Source organism: Juglans microcarpa x Juglans regia, chromosome 1S (genome assembly GCF_004785595.1).
Source record: "Juglans microcarpa x Juglans regia isolate MS1-56 chromosome 1S, Jm3101_v1.0, whole genome shotgun sequence".
Classification (NCBI taxonomy): Eukaryota; Viridiplantae; Streptophyta; class Magnoliopsida; order Fagales; family Juglandaceae; genus Juglans; species Juglans microcarpa x Juglans regia.
Window position 1 is genome coordinate 302833 of NC_054595.1, and position 20020 is coordinate 322852.

General features: G+C 39.1%; 1 protein-coding gene across 1 annotated transcript; it reads right to left on the reverse strand.

Moving 5' to 3' along the window:
* Positions 1-4690: 4690 nt before the first annotated feature.
* On the reverse strand, positions 4691-19831 carry LOC121246220 (protein FREE1). Its single transcript, XM_041144293.1, is given in 11 exon segments — positions 4691-5150; positions 5237-5307; positions 5675-5708; positions 5915-6007; positions 10612-10722; positions 10820-10885; positions 11330-11461; positions 18239-18370; positions 18457-18543; positions 18728-19404; positions 19407-19831. Coding segments are annotated over 11 exon segments (1710 nt in total). The 5' UTR covers positions 19636-19831; the 3' UTR covers positions 4691-5072.
* Between the last annotated feature and the right edge of the window lie 189 nt (positions 19832-20020).

Here is a 20020-nt window from a genome sequence, read left to right on the forward strand (position 1 = left end):
ATGTTGTCTAGAATGTTATTTCAATGAATTAGAGACAACATCATTATCATTTGAAGCCATATAAAAGAAAATGAGGAGTTATCTAAGTGCAACTTAAAGAAACTATTCAAAAGAAAAATATGTCCATATAAAACCTTCTCTAAATGAAATTCTAGCTAAGAGCCATCAAAGTGAAAAGTAAAACTAAGTTTCAATATAATAATAACTAAAAATAGATTATATCGAACACCAGGTGCATAAAGCACATCATGACAAAGTAACAAATGCCCTAGACGCATCTTGAGTTGGTAGGTGCCAACTCCAATCACTTCCTCTGGAATTTCATTGCCGAATATAACATACTACCTACTAGTTGTTATTTTTCAATAATCTACGAACCCAATTCTATCTCAAGCTACATGTTTGGTTGCTCTTGTGTCAACAATCCATCCTTAGATTGACTGAGCAATAAAAATATGTTAACAAACACAAGTAATGAGAGACTTGTGTTTAGTGGATACATTTTTTGCCTCAATGCACTAACGAGCAAAATGTCTCTCTTTTTCACAGTTATAATACTTCAGTTTGGACTTGTCCTTCCCAGTGTGCTTGCCTCTGTGATGTTTTGCTCTCTTCTCATCTCGTGGCGCAAGACTATTTGCCACTCCAACAAATCTACAATGTTGCTTACGCTTAGGCCTAAATGTCTCGAACTTTCAAATTTAGGCAATAGGAAGAGTACTATGGTGTGCCTTTATGCGCTAAGAAAGAATCTTAATATCCTCATCGTGTGTTAAAATGAATTTCATTTGTACCCATCTTGACTCAAGAAAAGATCGTATCACATTGGTAACTTGTTAATCAACAGTGATAGTATTACTTGTAGCCTTTAGATCCTGAATCAAGACGAACATTGACCTTAATTGCTCAGTCATAGTATGTGTAGGCTCCATAACATACTGCTGAAACCTTAAAGTAAGAGCACGAAACCTAGTAGTTGATGTCCCCCATAGGCATTTTGCAGCTAATTCCATATATCTTGGGCAATTTGGCAGTTCTCAAACTTCTCATTAAGATTATTGTGCATGCTGCAAAGCATGGTAAAGTACGCGCACTAACCTTTTTTAGCCCAAATCTAATAGGTTTCCATATCACAATTGTGTTGGGAAGTATTCATTTCCTCAGGTTGTATCACAAGGTAGGATAGATTTTCTAGGATCTCTTGTTCATTAAACAGATATTGGATTTTCTTATATCGCATATCATAGTTGGTCTCATTTAGTGTCTCTCCTTTAGTAAAGTTAACATTTATGTTCTTAGTAGTCATTATTAGCATTCATTGTGTGAGATTAACATTAGCACACATATAATTTTATTTCAAAATCTAATCAGATTTACATAGTGAGATCATAAATTTCACAAAAAACTAGTGATAGTCTCCCACTATATAAGTTAAAATATCATATCTAATCAGTTTTGAATAAAATTTGTAAGGGAGTCTTAAAATCTCATAACTTATGCACATATAGTTCATTTATCATGTAAGATAAATCTATAATTCCCTAAACACATTGCACATAAACTCCACTTGAAGCCTCATTGGTAATTTGATACATCGTATTAAAGTGATCTTAAAATATATCAATAGACGTGAAACACATCCTTTTACTTGGCCACAATAATAAAATTATATTCCCAATATTACACTTCCAAAGAAAATCCTATTACAAATCATCTAAAAAATTAAATAAATAAATAAATATGGAGGTCACATCATCAATATATTTATAAGCTACACTTTATCCATCCACATAAAAATAAGTCCATACATTACAGATGAGCACAAAAAATTACCAATGTCAACTCTATCTATTTAGAAGAAATACTAATAAATTCAAACATCCAATCATAATGGTATGCATGATGATGGACAAATCATGTTTGCTTAATGTTATGATCTACTGTGTCGTGATGCATGGTTACTTAATCATGTTTCCTTTTTAGCCCTTGTTATTATTTAATATGCTTAATATATATAATATTTATTTTGGCGATATTATACTTATTGAAAAATACGATAGCCACAATAGTAAACTCATAAACTGACATGACTTAATGTAATAGGTTCGAATATATTATAAAAGTAGATCTAAATTAAGTATCATATGAATCCATGACAATTTGTGAGTTTATTTTTATAAAATCTTTTTGTGATTATATCGATCACTCCTCTTATTACTTTTGTTGAATTATTCCTATGATCCGGATCGATGAATTCATTATTAATATACATCGGTCTAATTATTGCTGGATATTTGATTATGCATTTGTTCAAAGATAGTCAACAAATTAATCTAGATTACTTTTGATTGATGTTAAATATGTTGATAGAATCAACGCCCAATTAGCTCAACCTTAATCACTTAGTAACAATTTTTAATAGCCTTGTGCTAGTAATGTATTTATTATATTACTTTGTTTTTTTATTTGTTTTTTTTTTTTAAATAAGACTAGGTTACGGATAACCAGTTAAATAATTGGATCCGTAATCGGGTCCATATCAGATCCAGTTTGATCTTACATGCCCAGGTCCAATCCAAGCAGATAATCTCCTAGATTCACCCGAATTATCGGGTTCTTGACCGGACTAAAAAAGGAATCTGGCCCGGTTGCACACTTCTAGAAATTTCCACAAGTCCTGATCTTTGCTCATTTTATAGTCCACGTCAAACTATTGCGATTGCACCTCTAAGTTGCTTAGAAGACTACCAGAGTCTCCCAAATTGATTCTACACTTCAAGATCAAGATTTTAAGATGATTACTTTAGAAAATTATGTAGAGAATGGAAAGGCCTTTGTACATTCACTCACTTTTTGTACACACAAAACTAAACGTACGTAAGACTCTTATTTAATGAGTCTCATGATGGGGTGGTTAATTAACTTTCTTAGAAGTTAATTAATTACTTGTAACTTCCCCACCCATGTGGACACTACATGGATCGTGGGGTGCCCATTACTTACTGCTTCAAAATTCTATTGCTACAAGCTTGATCACAAAGTTGAATCAATTGATCACTTATTCTCAGAATGTGGCTATTTTTTTTTTTTTTCTATCTTTGGTTTCTCTTCATTGTTGCATCTTCCTAGAAGCATAGATTATCAGGATGGTGGTTGGCATTAAGGAAAAAAGACCAACTAAGAATTCCTGCATCTATATTCTTGTGCTCGTTTTGTGGGGGATTAGGAAAGCTAGAAATGATCATTATAGTAATGGAAAAGAACCGATGGCTTCTGCAATAATTCACACAGTTTCCCGATGGATTTCTTGCCAGAATATGAAGATAAAACCATCTCGGGTCTTGCCTTTTGATGCTCATATTTCCTTGCAAGCTTTGGGTGTCAGCATGGTGGCAACATCCACCTATTGGTCTGTTAGTTCTATATTACCCGGTTGGTAGCATCCACCTGCTGTGGTGTTTTAAGTTTAATATAGATGGATATGGGACTTGAAAGGATGGGTTGTGGAGCCATTCTCAGATCTGACTCAGGATGGGTTGAGGGATGACATTAATATATTGTTTGCTTTAAGACAGTTTATTATATTGTTTGCAATTGGGATTTTTAGGAGTGGTATCAGAAGCAAATTCAGAAATTCTGGTGTACTGGTTTTTGAAGTCCATTTGTCCTCCATGACACTATTACACCGAATGGGATGATATAGTTGTTAGGAATGATAAGAGGAAAGGAAAATAAAATGTGGAATCAATCACACTCAACATAAGATTTATGTGACTCGACAATGTACCTACTTCCACGTAGCTACAGGGAATTTTATTTCAGATGATAGTCATATACACTGCTACAGTATGATGTTCGTACAATGTTTAATGCAATATATAGTAATTCTTCAGCGGGTCAGGTAGGACAAGAGCCAAAACAAAATTTTAGGCTCAAACCTCAATGAAAGTCTATAAAAAAATCACATTAATAGATTATTGTCGGATCAGATCATCAACTAGGCCATATGTGAAGAGAGTTGGGGTTTTGATTGAAAGGAAGTGCAGCATTCCAATCTATTTAGTTTTATAGGTTTCATCCTTATCTTGAGTCACTAGGTTGATAGAAAATAAGTGCCTTTTGATTTGGAAAATTTGTTATAGGCGTCGAAGAATTTAGGTTCTTGTGGATTTACAATTTCTGAAGCCGCACCAGCACTTGTTTAGAAATGGTAAAGTCGGGTCAATGCCTTTTTCCTTGGAAGTCTTGCAACAATGGATTAGGGGATGAAGGATGAAGTGAAAAACGCAGAGGGTAAGTTTGAATAGAAAATTCTGGATTCCTTTCTTTTTTTTTTTTTTCTTTTTTTTGAGATTTGCATAGGCTAAGATCTCATCTGGTTGCGTTTTGATTTTCATTTTGCTGTTTGGATTTCCTGGAGGAAACTCACGGACAAGGAGGATGCTTTTCATACCCTTGTTTGGGTATGATTCTCATCATTTTTAGAAGGGGGGCGGCTACCATGCCGCCCCATTTTGACCGCCGGTCGGTATGCCTAGCGTAAAATTTTTTTTTTTTTTTTTTCTTTTCACATTTTTTTAACATATTTAAATATATTTAAAAAATAAAAAAAAATACACAAATACACAAATACACTTAAAATCACTTCCTTAACCACTAAATGATGTAGAACTAAGCTCCTGACGAAAGATGGACTCAATTTGAAATGAAGGTATTCCTGGTGCGTCATTACAAGATAGGTTGGTGTAAAACAAGAAAAACCACCACATCCGTCAAGCGTTTCCCTACATGTACTCGTGAAGATTAACTGTTGCTTACATACATACGGCCATGACCCACTTGATGTAGCTTACAAAGGAAAAAAAAAAAAAAAATGCACACCATCGCGGTGAAAACAGCAGAGTATAAAACCAGACGGAAAGAGGGGGGGTGGCAGGTATAAAATACGCATATGGTAATCCAAATTATTAATCAACAATATCTCCACCACTAAAATAATTTGAACCACATATATATATATATATATATATATAGTATCCAACTTGAGCACTTTCTCATTGAAGTACGTGGTATCAATGGGCACTCACAAGGAATGGATGCTGGCAAACCCCACACTCAATGGTCTCAGAACCCGAGCTGGGAACTTGGACCTGCAACGATCCACAATGATGTTATAGTAGAAATCTGTATTTAATAAGGGAGGGGGGGGGTCCCTAATAGGTTAAAATATTCTGACCTGCAAATGGACAGTGCAGATTGGACATGCAACTTCCTTCAACCGCCTCCCAGATCCATCAGACTTAGAGCCTGTCAAAGGCAAACCATTCCAATGAGAACATCATATATAATTTCCCTTCAAATTAAAAGATTGGCATTTCAGCCAAGAGCCTGATGGCATTCAGCCTGGTTCTCCAAATGAAAAATCAAATCTGGGTTCGAAACCCCCCACCCCCAATTGTAAGGAAGAGGAAAAAAAAAAAAAAAACAGAGAGAGATTGGCATTTCGCTCGACTCATTGATCAAATCCCAAGCCATATTTGTCAAAGTCAAGATATAACCAAAACAACATATTTCCCACATTGGCCAGACCAAGCCAACTGGAATAAATAATCCGCTACATAGTTTGTAATAACAATTATATAACAAGAACAATAACTCCTATAACAGAAGATACCTGATGATGCCCTTCGATTCCTTTCCATCTCCTCCTGTTACATACAATTACAAAAAATAAAATAAATAAAAACAATCACAAATGAATTCGTGCACATACCAATTTACATACAAATATAACTGAAAACTGTAACCCACTTAACTAGTTCTCAAAATTGCAAACATAATCATCCAAATTCACAAAAACAGTTTTAAGGATCATTGAAAATAGCAAAGATAACAACAGCATAGCACAACTTACCTGAAGCTTTTTGGCAAGATCCTCATGACTCTGCACTGCTACAGGTTTACTAGCAGCTTCCTTGGCATTACTCAGCCTCTGAGTCACTTCAGCCTGTAAAGAATAAGGACACTGTCAGAACCAGTATCGTTAATGCACAAAGGCCATCATAGTTTGCATGACTAGAAATTAGCAAACACCACAAATACATCATAAAATGAATTTTTATTGCTCAAACCTTTTGTGTGAGAGAAACCGAGTTTTTTTTAACAAGTAATAGAACTTTATTGATAGAACTTTATTGTAGGCACAAAAGGGATAACTCATGTATACAAGTTGCATACAGAAGATACACCTATCTAGAACATGAAAAAGATACTAGAAATTCATGTAGGTCAAGTCCATTAAAGTCAAAAGATACAATCCAAAGGAAAAGGGTGTTGATAAAGAAATTCTTTCGATCTTCTGTCGTCCACTCACAATCCTGTTTTTTATTTCTTTCATTCCAGATATATTATATGAGACAAATATGAGCCATCTTCCTTGTTGCAGCAATTTGTGGGCTACCACCTAGTCTTCTCCAAGAACAAAAAATAAAACTCTGCAATACTTTTAGGCATGACTTAAGCCAATCCCACTTGCCTGAAGAAATCTGGCCACGGTGTGCTTGCAATATCACAATGAAGAAGAAGACAATCAACCCACTCCCCATTTCTTTGGCACATACAACACCAGTCTAAGACAACGACATGTCTCTCTCTTAAATTATCCGTTGTGGGAATCTTCCCAAGGGCCATCCAAGCAAAAGCTGCTGCTCTCAATGGTGCCTTTGTTCGCCAAATGCACTTCCATCGAAATGGATGGTAAACATGAGAACGAATAATATTACAGAAAGAACGTACGTTGAATAGTCCCCTCTTGGATGGAGCCCAACAAATCTTGTCTTCACCTCCTCTTATTATTCTAGTGAAATATAACATATTAAAGAACTCACTGAAAGCATTGCTCCCAATCTTGTGCCACTCTGATGAAGCAGAATGCTCCAGTGAATATCAATACCTGACATCTCCAGATTATCTGCCAAAGAAGCATCCTTAATGCGGGCCAAATCATACACAGCAGAGCAGTCTTCCTTGAGGACCATATCTCCACACCATAGATTTCACCAAAATTGAATCCTATAACTTACCTCAATCTGATATATTTAGGGCATGTTTGGAAATCATTTTCATCACATCCCATTTCATCTAATCTTATTTCATCTTATTTTCTTCCCAAATTTTCAAACAAAAAATAAAAAACAATTCAATTTTTTCAAATCCCAAAATAAAGATAATTTTAAAAATTATATTCTAACAATATTTTAACTTTATAATATTTTTTATTCAATTTTTTCTCTCATTTCCCATAACTCAAAAAATACTTAACACAAACTATCTCAATACCAACATTCACAAAATTCTTACCTCCTCTCATTCCCCAAGCATCCCCCTAGAGAACTTCCCCCAACATTTCCTAATATTCTTCCATAGGCCTAAATGTTTTGGTTAGAGTGAGATGGATTTTAGACTCTGTTCTTATTACCAATAAGCGTGTGGATAGTAGGCTTAAATCTGGAGTGTCTGAGGTGCTATGCAAGGCGGAGATCGAGAAGGAATATGATTGGGACTTCCTATCATATCTTTTACAAAGATGTGGATTTGGGAGAAAATTGCAATCTTGGATTGCAATTTGAATTTCTAGTGAGTTTTTCTACTCTAATAAATGGTACTGCTTTTGATAAATAAATGGTACTCCTAGATTCTTTAGCAGCTCTCCTGGAACCTCTCAGCAAAACGTTAACAACTTTGGTTGATGGGAATTTCATTTCAGGTTTCACTGTAGGAGCTAGTAACATCAAGGTTATGAGCATATCTCATCTTTAGTATGCAGATGATACTGTATTGTTTTGTGAGAATGATTCTTCTTTTCTCCTAAACTGCCCCAAAGGAAATCTCATTGTATTTTCTTAATGTGCTCAGCCACAGTAGATGGAAATTTCACTTGGTAAGTACGGAAAAGATTTGTCTTTCGATTTCTGTAGGGGGCTTGGGAATTCATAACCTTACTGCCCCTTTTTTTGCACAAAAAAGCAAAAGAAATTCAAGCAACTACTCAAATCAAACCGACATTGCCTTATGCAGCTACTACCTGGTTATGTAACTCGAGAGATATTTTACACTTCATTGCTTTACCAGATTAAAAAGGAGAGAGAAAGAGACAGTATAAAGGCGTTTCCTTATTGATGGCTGCATAGACACTCAAGATCAACTATACAACTTTATTAATTATTTTAATTTTATGTTACACTTTGTGTGATCTGCTAGTGAAATTGGTTAATTGACGCCTACAAATAATTCACCGACACTGAGCACTCTTACAAGTCTAATACAGTTTGTGGATGCATTCTCACCTTAAGTGGCTGAAAACTCTGGAAAAGTTCCTTAATGCAAAATGAATAGCATTCTAGAAGCTTCACTAAAACAAGGACTATATTGTACTAACAGCAGAGCTGGTGACATGGGACATCCCCCCAGTGGGTGCACTACCAATAGTGGTCGGAATTCCTTATGCTCACTTCTGTTCCCCCTAAAAATGAAAGCAATTTAGCTGCTAGTTCTAATCCTAAAGCTGAAGACCAATGACACTAGCCAACAAACGGACAAGCTGCCCTAGATGAATGTGTGGCAAGAGTGGCTAGCTAACTAGCTAATAGAGATCAACAGCTGCTGCTTCTGGAAGAGGTGAAAGAGTGAATACCATTACTTTAGCTGAAGAAACGAGGGGCAGATGGACAAATTAGAACAATAACGTTGTCCTTAAGAGCCATATCCTCAGCAATGATACTCATTACTCACAACAGTCGAAACTTATTTGGGTTGATGTGTATTGAGTAAGAATACATCGACTGAACAGTATAAGAGGCTTTATGTTATTGCATGTCTGAATGGTAATATGAGCAATACTGTACATACTATGAATTCCACATCTAGGGCTGTTTAGAAACCCCGGCAGACTGAACTGACCAATTTTACACGGTCCAGTAAGGTTTTTTACTTACACTGGTCGATTTTGGTTCATATCTTTAATATTTTGTTATTTTTTCGGTTGGTTTCAAGATTTGGTTTTTCCACCCCAAATACAATCAGAATATAAAACTATATTTTTAAAACATTCTTTATATAATATATCATGGTTACTATAAGGCAATGTTGGATCTTTCGGACAGCTCTCGTGGATCTTCACAGTGGATTGCTCGTTTTCTTAGAGCCGCCCTGGATTGGAAAATTAGAGCTATTTCAGACTTTTTTAGCTTGCTGCACACTTCGAACATTGGTAGTATTGAGGAGAACAGGATGCTTTGGATGAATACCGGAAATCGGAAGTTCGCAGGTCAATCTGTGTTAAATTTTGTCATGTCAGAACATAATCCATTTCCTTGGAAGTGAATTTGGAGAAGGTGCCTCCCAAAGTTGCTTTCTTTGGTTGGACCGCATCTCTTGAGAAACTATTGACTTTGGACAACTTGAGAAAGCGTGGACTTATTGTGATAGACTGGTACTACATGTGCAAGAACAGTGGTGAATCCATGGATCACCTATTACTTCACTGTGAGGTGGCAAAGGTGTTATGGGCTGAGATCTTTCACAAGACCAAACCTGTATGGGCGATGTGATGCTTAGGAGGGTGGTGGACTTGTTTGCTTGTTGGAAAGGTCTTCAGGGCAACCCCCAAATTGATGATGTATGGAAAATGATTCCTTTGTCTCGTGGGTGTATTTGGCTTGAAAGGAATGGCCAGAGCTTTGAAGATAGGGAGCCTTCTTAGCATGAGCTTAGAAGTAACTTTTTCCACACTTTATTTCTTTGGGCTTCTGCTAGTGTTTTCAATGGAGCCAGCTTTCATGACTTTTTTGTATCACTTTCTAGATTCTAACTTGTAACTAGGTGTTCTCAGTTGTATACTTCTTGTATACTAGGGCTGTGCCTATTTACTTTGATTCAATAAAACTAAATAAAAAAATAATAATAATATTCATCTCTCTCTCTCTCTCTCTCTGTGATTCACAAACACTGAATTGCCCTGATAAACCAGTAGGCTTTGCCATGCAAAATTACTAGACTGACTGGTCGGTTCGCTCTGGAAAATATAGCAAATCCGGACCAATTACAGCCCTATCCACATCAACAGGTATGCTTTCCTAAAAAGTGCAAGAAAAGCATTATTCTAATAAGAAAAAAAAATTATACCTACCAAACTAACCCATCCATTAAGTTTGCCATAATTTCTTGCTGGAGGTTAAAAAAAAAAAGTGTTTTCGTACTCCCACCAATATTTTCAGTTTTATGAAAAATAGACTGCATATCCCCAAACTTCTCCAATAACTCCATAAGAAACTGATCAAAATATCATGTCCCAAAAAACCACATTCTCAAAAAGAATAGATATCATTGTGTGCTGTATATTTCATCTACGTTAGTGTAGCAATACTACTATGCATAAAAGGCTTTACGACTAGCACATTGATAATGGAAGCAGGAGAAGCCCAAAAATAAATCTATCCCATAATGAAGAGGAAGAAGAATAAGAGAACTTATTAAGAAAATGGAAATAAATAATAAGTACTAGAACAGTTATTGGTGCATTTATCTTGGTAAACATTTTTTGAAAGCACATACCATGCATCGGTCACAAACTCTAACTGGCTGAGCATTCTCATCAACAGTTAAAGCAATTCTACCATGGGTACACTTGTCACAGAAAATATCTCCACAGTTTCTGCAGTGATGCTGAAACAAGGCAGGCAACTATAAGTCCACCAAGAAACATTGCACAATGACATAATTTATTTAATGAACCGCAAAAATAAATAAATAAATAACGTACCCTGCGCACGAAAGCTCCAAAATCTGTTCCACATGATGTACACTTTGAAACGGCTTCATCAGGGACCTAAGAGAGAAGAAAGGAAAAAATAACCAAAATTAAATTTACAAGCTGAATAGTAATAAATGACACTGATAAAATGAATCCAATGTACATTCATTCCCATGGTCAATGTGTAAGTAAAAGAAACCCACGGGCCATGAAACTAAGAAATCAATAATTCAAACAATTTTGGAAATCCATTAGGATCTCTCAATTCAGACAATATTTCATCGCAGAACTTAAAAAAAGGGAACAAGAAGTTTGCAAACTGATGTTTAAAAGTTAAACTAACTCTAATTAAAAAAACATTACATATTTCCCAAAATAGAGATTAATTGCCCACCAACAAAGAAAAAAAACAGCTTAAACAAAACTTCTTTCAATGGAAAACTCTTTATACAAAACATTTAAATTTTTTATCCAGAAACGGCCAGAGCTTGCAGAAAACAATGTAAGAACTAATGTTACCCAATGATCTTTTTCTTCGTTTCCAGGCTTTATAATGTTCATCCAATCAACAAATCCTTTCTTCTTATCTGTAAGCTGCTCATTTATCTTTAAAGAATCAACAGGTCTGCTTCTTCCACCCATCTCCTTGATCTGCATCATTACGACAAGATGATCATAAATCATAAACTGCACATCTAGAATTGAAAAAAATTTCAAAACAATCTTTGAGAACTGGATGTAACCACTCAAATATCTGCTTTTTCTAGGTTTCGAAAACACAATACCAGTAACAACTCACAGGGATCTTTCATTATTGCACATCATTCACATGAGAACAGCTCAACACTGTTAATAACACATTATGCACTGTTCAAAATGAAGATAGGAGCTCCCTAATATAGTTTCTGGATTAATATGGATTAATACTAGAAAAGAACCCTGAATAATAATTCCAATCACTGTCATCCTTTCTCTCCGTACATATTTTCTCAACGATAGAAAACAATTGTTCTTTTCGTTGAGCGGTCTGTGATTGCTATACAACGGAGCTCGGGGGTGGTATGCTTAGGATGGGTTTTTCAAAGGTCATAGAGATAGAATCCAAACTGTTTGAGGTGGTGAAGAATGGAAGCCGTGTAATACTGACTGAGAAAGGATGGAAAGTTGTAAAAGAGATGAGTTTGGGGCTAGCGACAGTCTGAAGGTTCTAAAGCTTTGGAGGAGAGTCTGAAGACTGGGAGGAAGGAGTTCAACACTACTCACTGAGAAGGGGACAAAGGTTATATCACCCAGCGCTGTTCCAACTTCAAAGGCATTTTCATGGCCTTAGTGGAGTACAACGGGGGAGGTAGCCGAAGCTTTATCTTCATTCCAGAGGATAGGGACAGGATGGGTTGGAGGAAAATAGTAGAGGTGTTGAAGGAAGTTGGAAGTGAAGGTGACCCTCCGCGGTTGTTTCCACCAATGACGACTGTGCATACGTCGAATTCTCGGTCGTACAGGGAGGTACTTCAAGGTCAGATGGAGAGGCCTCGAGATGCAAAGTGCACAAAGAGGGTAGGCATGCCAAGGTTAGGGGGCTTTACCTTTGCGAAAGGTGGTCAGAACCGTGACGGGGGTGGCAGGGTTGTTGTGGGTTTGAATGAGGAAACTCTCCTTCAAGCATTGTCTGAAATGGAGAACCAATTGGGAGCTTTGACTGATAAAATAAACTGGGTTAAACGGTGCGTTAAGGGGAAGGGGGTTCCGCAGCTGAGCTTGGGTCAGGGCTCTGGATATACGAGCTCAAGTGTTATGGATCAAAGCCGACTCAATGGGCCCAACGGACTTAACTTCGTCGATCAGCTGAAGGGGAAAGAAAGGGCTCTGGGCCCAGGTGTTAGGCCTCAACCCATGAGGCAGCCTTCAATCCTTCAACAGATAGGCCCGGTCTGGAGGAAGAGAGAGCAGGGGGGAGCTGGCCTTTTGGCAACAGGGTCCAAGCCACCATCGCCGGCGAAGGCTCAAGAAATCCCACCAAAGGATGTTGATCTATTGTCGGAGGCTACACCGACAGTAGCAACACTATTAAATGACAGCGACAAGAGCTCCTGTAGTTGCGATGTTCTATGTGATCCTGAAGTGGTCGCTGGCGCATCCACACCTTCGAAACCTGCATAGAATCATGCGATTGTGGTCATCGGTGCATCCGTGATTATAACTCAGATGCCTAGTCCGTTGAGGAGTGAAGTTCTAGTCGAAGGGGGTGCAAATCCTATGCTTCTCCTCTCAGGCTGGGCAGATATGGGATGTAGTTTCGGATCCTTCCACCGGTGTACTAGAACTGGAAATCTCACCCAAAAATGGAGGGGGCAACATGAGAAATGAGGTGTTCCCTGTAGGGGGTGAAGGTGTGGATCTGCGGTTGGTTGTTTGTGAAGGGGACTGTTTCAATGGGGGGGATGCTGACCCAATATGCATGCTCCCTCCTAGCCCCAACAAAGAAAGGTTCATCTCGGAGTGGATGTTTAAGAAGGTTGAGGAGATGCAAGCTTGCATTGGGGTCTCTTGCATAGGATTTGAAGAACAATTCAAAGCTCTTATTGTGGCCATTATAGCTAGAAGATCGAAGTCCACCACAAAGAGAGACTGGGAACTTAAAAGGCTCAAATGTTCTATTAATTATGAAACAAATGAGGAAAGTGGTGGAAGGGATAGATTGAAAGGGAGGGGGGGCACTTTTGCTGATGAAACCTAAGATCCTCTCTTGGAACGTGTGGGGGCTTAATGATCGCAATAAGCACCTTCACATTAAATCTTTATTGCGAACGTGGAAGGTTGATGTGGTGTGTTTTCAAGAAACAAAATTGCGGGTCGCTGATAGAAGAATTATTCGAAGTTTGTGGGGGTGTTCATATGTGGGCTGGTCATATTTGGCTTCGTCAGGAGTATCAGGTGGCATTCTCCTAATGTGGGATAAAAGAGTGGTGGAGGCAAAAGAGCAGTGTGTAGGTACTTTTTCGGTTGATAGCCGTTTTAAAAATGTGGTAGATGGGTGGGAGTGGGCTTTTGTAGGCATTTATGGGCCTAACATGGACAAAGATAGGAAGAGGTTTCGGGAGGAATTGGCGGGTTTATATTGGTTATGGGAGGTGTCGTGGTGTATGGGTGGGGACTTCAACTTCACTCGCTTTTCTAGTGAGCGATCGGGGAATCATCGAATCTCCCTAGCCATGGAGGAGTTCATTTTTTATCTAGATCTTATGGATCTTCCCATGGTTGGTGGCGAGTTCACTTGGTCTAATAGTTGGGGTTGGTCGAGATTGGTTAGATTTCTTGTTTTGCCTTTGTGGGAGGCTCACTTTCCGAAGTTGTGTCAGAAGAGGCTGCACCGTATATGCTCAAACCACTTTCCTATATTGTTAGATTGCAGGGGAATTCATGGGGATGCCAGTATTTTAAGTCTGAAAATACGTGGTTAGCAGATGATGGTCTTGTAGAGAAGGTGCGCCATTGGTGGGCTTCTTATCAATTTACAGGCACTCCTAGTTTCATTCTTGCAAGCAAGCTTAAGGCTTTGCAGCTCGATATTAAGAAGTGAAACCTAGAAGATTTTGGCAATGTTGACAACCAAAAGACAAATCTTATGGAGGAAGGGTAGGAGTTAGAGGGGAGGGAGTTGATGGGAGACACCTCGAAGGATATCATTGAGGAAGAGTTCGGTAGTGACAAATTTGGAGAGGGTATTGTTGATGGAGGAGACTTCGTGGCGACAAAAATCCAGGACCCTTTGGCTAAAAGAAGGTGGTAAATGTACAAAGTTCTTTCATAACGTGGCTAATTCACATAGGCGCAATAACGACATTGAGACACTTCTTTCAAGTACTCAAGTGCTTACTTCCCCCTCAAAATTAGAAAACTATATTGTGCATTACTACGAGAATCTCCTCACAAAACCGGCCTGTTGGAGGCTGAAGCTTGATAATCTATTGTTTGAGTCTATTGATTCGCAGAGTGCAAGTTGGCTGGAAAGACCTTTTGATGAAGATGAGATTTATAGGGTTATTCTTAGCATGGACAAGGACAAAGCACCGAGTCCAGATGGCTTTTCGATGGGATTCTTTCAAGCATGTTGGGATATTATAAAATGTGATGTATTGCAGGTTTTTGGAGAGTTCCACTCCTTTAAAAAGTTCGAAAAGTGCCTCAATGCGACATTCATTGCTCTTATTCCAAAGAAACATGGGGCTACGACGATTGATGAGTTTTGTCCCATAAGCCTTGTGAGTATACGAGAACATTTCTAAGGTTCTTGCTAACTGTCTAAGCCTGGTATTGGAACACATTATTTCTAAGCCTCAAAATGCGTTTTTTCGAGGGAGAAAAATCCTAGACTCAGTCCTTATTGCCAATGAGTGCTTGGATCATAGGCTACAGGAAGGAGTTCCTGGTATTCTATGCAAGCTCGATATGGAAAAGACTTATGATCACGTGATTTGGGATTTTCTAATATACTTGCTAGGGAGGTCTGGCTTTGGTGATAGGTGGATTTCTTGGATTCAACATTGTGTTTCCACCGCCCGTTTCTCGATGCTAGTGAATGGCACCCTTGCTGGTTTTTTTAACAATTCTCGCAGTTTGAGGCAAGGGGATCCACTATCGCCTTTTCTCTTTGTTATAGTCATGGAGGCACTCGGGCGGATGGTAAAGGTGGCTGTTAGAGGTGGCTTTCTATCAGGATTTTCGGTGGGTGAAGGTATTAATGGCTCTATCTTAATTTCACATCTCTTGTTTGTAGAAGATACTCTACTTTTTGTGAAGCTGATCATGGCCAAATCCAATCTCTACGAGCACTCTTATTATGTTTTGAAGCCGTGACGGGGCTTAAGGTGAATTTGAGTAAGTCCGAGATGGTTGCGGTGGGTGTGGTGCCCAATATCAACAGCTTGGCGAGCCTCTTGGATTGTAAAGTGTCCTCGTTGCCTATGAAATATTTGGGCATTCCGTTGGGGGCGACTTTTAAGGCTAGAGCTATTTGGGATGGGATTGTGGAGAAAATAGATAAAAGGTTGGCTGGTTGGAAACGGATGTAGTTATCGAAAGGGGGTCAACTCACATTTCTAGAGAGTACGTTAACGAATCTTCCCACCTATTTTTTATCCTTGTTCCCTTTGCCTGCAGGGGTGGCGGACAGGATTGAGAAATTACTTTGGGCCTTCTTGTGTTTTGGGGGGGGGGGGGGGGGGGGGGGGGGGGGAAGTGGGGGAGGAGAAGAAATTCCATCTTGTGTATTGGAATAAAGTTTGTTCCCCAATTTCGATTGGGGGACTAGGAGTGTGCAACTTGAGGACTTTTAATAAAGCTTTATTGGGGAAATGGTTATGGAGGTATCACTTGGAAGGGGAATCGTTGTGAAAGGAAATTATCGATTGTAGACACGAAAGTGCTTGGGAGGGTTGGTGTTCCAATGAAGTGAAAGGGGGGGGGGGGGGGGGGGGGGGACGGTGTGGTCTTATGGAAATTTATTAGGAAGGGTTGGACGAGCTTTGTACGTCATATCTGTTTCATGGCTGGAGAGGGTACCAAAATTAGATTTTGGCATGATGTTTGGTGTGAAGATTGCGCTCTTAACACAATTTTTCCAGCTCTCTATCGTATTGCAGCTAACAGGGATGCTACTGTGGCGGATTTGCGGATATCTTCTCATGGCCCTCCCCAGTGGAATATCCTCTTCAATCGGGATATTCATGATTGGGAATTACCCATTGTTCCAGATTTTTTCAGATTTATATACTCCACAGGGAACACCATGGCACAGGGGGATAAGATGCAATGGAGGTCTAATGGCAGCAAGAAGTGTACAGTCAGGACGAATTACAAATTATTGAGATCACAAGCTAATGTTTATTTCCCTTGGAAGAATATTTGGAGGGCTCGTGTGCCTTCTAAAGTGGCCTTCTTTGTATGGACTGCTGCTCTTGAGAAGATTTTGACCACGGACAATTTGAGAAAGAGGGGTTGCATCGTGATGGATTGGTCCTATTTGTGTAAAAAGAATGGAGAATCTATGGACCACTTACTATTGCATTGTGAGGTAACAAGGATGTTGTGGGATGAGATCTTTAGAAAAGTCGACGTCACTTGGGTAATGCCTCTAAGGGTGGTCGATTTATGGGCGTGCTGGAAGAAGATTCAAGGCTGTCCTCAAGTGGCAGCAGTATGGAAGATGATTCCGTTGTGCATCATGTGGTGTATTTGGTCAGAAAAAAATGAGCGGTGTTTTGAAGATAGGGAGTGTACAATGGCAGAGCTTCAGAATTTTTTTGTAGACACTTTAATGCTTTGGTTTTCAGCCATTGTACTTAATGGAAACAATGTGCATGACTTCTTGTCTTTAATCTCTTGATCTTAGAATGTATTTAGGTGTTCTTTTGTATACTTATTGTGTACATGAGCTATGTCTATTTCATTCATATCAATAAATTTACTCTTATTTATCAAAATATATATATAGTTTCTGGATGCTGTAAATGAACTGGTATTTGTCATCATGATAATCCCATATGCGGCGTCCATTTCCTAAATGAGAATGATAGTTTCAAAGAATTGCGAGTATATCAATGTATACATTATGACCATAATACAGCCCCACAACCCCCTCCCCCCACAGTGGGAGCCCAATGAATCAGAACCATATATACTATAACTAATTAAATTCCACTTTTTTAATCCCAAATTTTTTTTGTTGCTACTTTTTTAATCCCAAATAATACTTGCTAATTCCAAAATTGTAATTTCCCTAACTGATATTGTTTAATTTGAGGTAAACGATACTATATACTGATGCTTTAAATCAGCATTTAACTTATTTCATTCAAGAAGTACATAGTCCAACACTGTGAATTCAGACACAACTTAATCTCAATGAACTAGACAGCTCGAGTCAAAGGACTGCAGCTATTCTCAGTGTCAGATCTGAGAAACTGGAACATAAAAAGTCAATAGAACATGCTGCAGAAAGCAAATGTAAGGCAATATATTGTATGCCATAGTACATGTAAACATTAGCCAATGTTGCAGAGAAGAAAAACAAAAACACAAGTACACATCGTTGATGAAACAATTAAAACTCAAAACAACATGGTGTGTGAGGATGCTGGTTCAAAACACGATAGTTTGAGTGTAACTTATGAATGAAAGATGGGGTAACTAGGATAAAGCATTTAAGGGGAAGAAATGCATGCCTTTCTTGCCCATGCTCCTTAAAGAAGGCAAATACAAAAAGCTAAAATGACAAGCCCCTAGGAATACTGATTGGGTACATTCGTCAAGTATCAGATGACCAGAACGCAACAAGAAATGCAAACACCTCGGCCACACACATTTTGCCAACTAAGATTGAACTCACTATAATCATAAAGCAGGAGATGACACAAGTACAACACCAACCTGTACAGTTGCAGCAGTCACTGTGTCCAGAAGGGTATTGGTAGTATAACTATTTGATTGCAATCTGATACGTCTGGGCTCAACGTCCACCGAACTCTTGGACCAAAATGCAAGTGTAGATGAATCGGTAACCTATGCGAGGAAAGAGCATATATCTTATTATTAAGCCAAAGACTAGTAACGGATAAAGCAGATTCAACCAAAATAAACCCACTCACTTCGCATCTTGAAATGGTCTCAAGAGGATATATTCTCAAAGTCCTACTGGTACTGGGATCAAGCATCCGTATTCCATCCAAACCAATCTGAAAGAGAAAATCGTGATCCAATTATGAGAACCAATCAAGAAAATGTAACGAGCAGAAAAATGTGGGTCCAAAAAGAGAGACTCGGCGACATACTTGAGTCAGAAAATCTTCCGTACGAAAACATATGACAATTGCTCGAATGTGATTTTGAACGCAAAACGAATCGTAATGAAACTCATACCTGGCAGAGGACATCCATGGTGCTCTGACCAAGGCTTTCGGGCAATAATTTGACCCGAAATTTCTGCACCCCTCCCTTCACGTCTTGCTGCGTCTCCGCCTTGGGCACCGCTCGCACGATCTTGGTGTTCGCAGAGGAATCTTTCGCAGAACCAAAGCCGATCGACCTCCCATAATCATCGAAAGCAGAAGACTTGGGCGCCGTGCCCCGAGCACCATACGGCTCCACCTTGGGCCCCTCATAGGCATAGACTCCATCGCTGTCATAATGGGAAAGTCCACTCTCCGATCGCTTCCCGTACAAATCCGAACCAAAATCGGACCGGCTACGATTGAGTCCACCGTAGCCATCGTCAAAATACGGAGCGGCAGCGTCGTATTTCACGGAATTCTCATAAGGGTTATCATAGACAGGAGGGGTTGGAGCGTTTGCATGACTGTACGAAGCCGAGTAGACGGCGGAGTAGGTAGAATTCGGATTTAGAAGAGGAGAAGGGTTAGGAGTAGGGTTTGAGGGAGGGGCATAATTAGGAGGCGTCTGAAGCTGATCGAAGGGTGGATAATAGGGTGGTTGCTGCTGCGGCTGCGGCGGCTGCTGTTGATTGGGTGGTTGGTAGGGAAGGTGAGAATCGAAAGGAGGGAAGGAAGAGGGTTGAGGTGGGGAATTGAAGGGGGAAGATTGGGACTAGAGGAAGGGGGGTAAGAGGGAGGAGGGGGAGCGGCGACAGGATCGGGAATATGAGAATATGAAGGAGGAGGAGGAGGGTATGAGGAGGGATAAAGAGAGTAATCGGAGGTAGAATAGGAAGCGGTGAAGGGAGGAGCGGAGGCGTAAGGGGGATCGGAGGAATTAGGGTTTTGGAAGTTGGGATATTGAAAATATGGAGGAGGAGCAGAACCTTGTTGCATGTCTAATTAATTGCAAAGAGCGTAATGGTTGGCGTTGGGATTGGGGTTGTGGTTGCGGTTGTGGACCTGTGGTGGTGGTTCTGCCTTTCGTAGGCTCAAAACTTTGATGCCTTTTCTACTGGAATCAGCACGCAGAGAGACAGAGAGAGAGAGAAATCAGAGAGACTCGAGAGATGATGATGAACGGTCCGGTTGGATTTGGGGATCGCCCTTGATATTGAAAGATCTCTTCCGTGTAGTACACGTGCATGGATGTTTTTGGTTCTTGATATTATCATTGCGTGTAGTACACACCGGAGCATAATTTTTCTTTGTTTTGGTTCCGTAACTTCTGTTGCTCTTTTCGAAAAATTACATTTTATTATATTTTATGATACGAGAATTT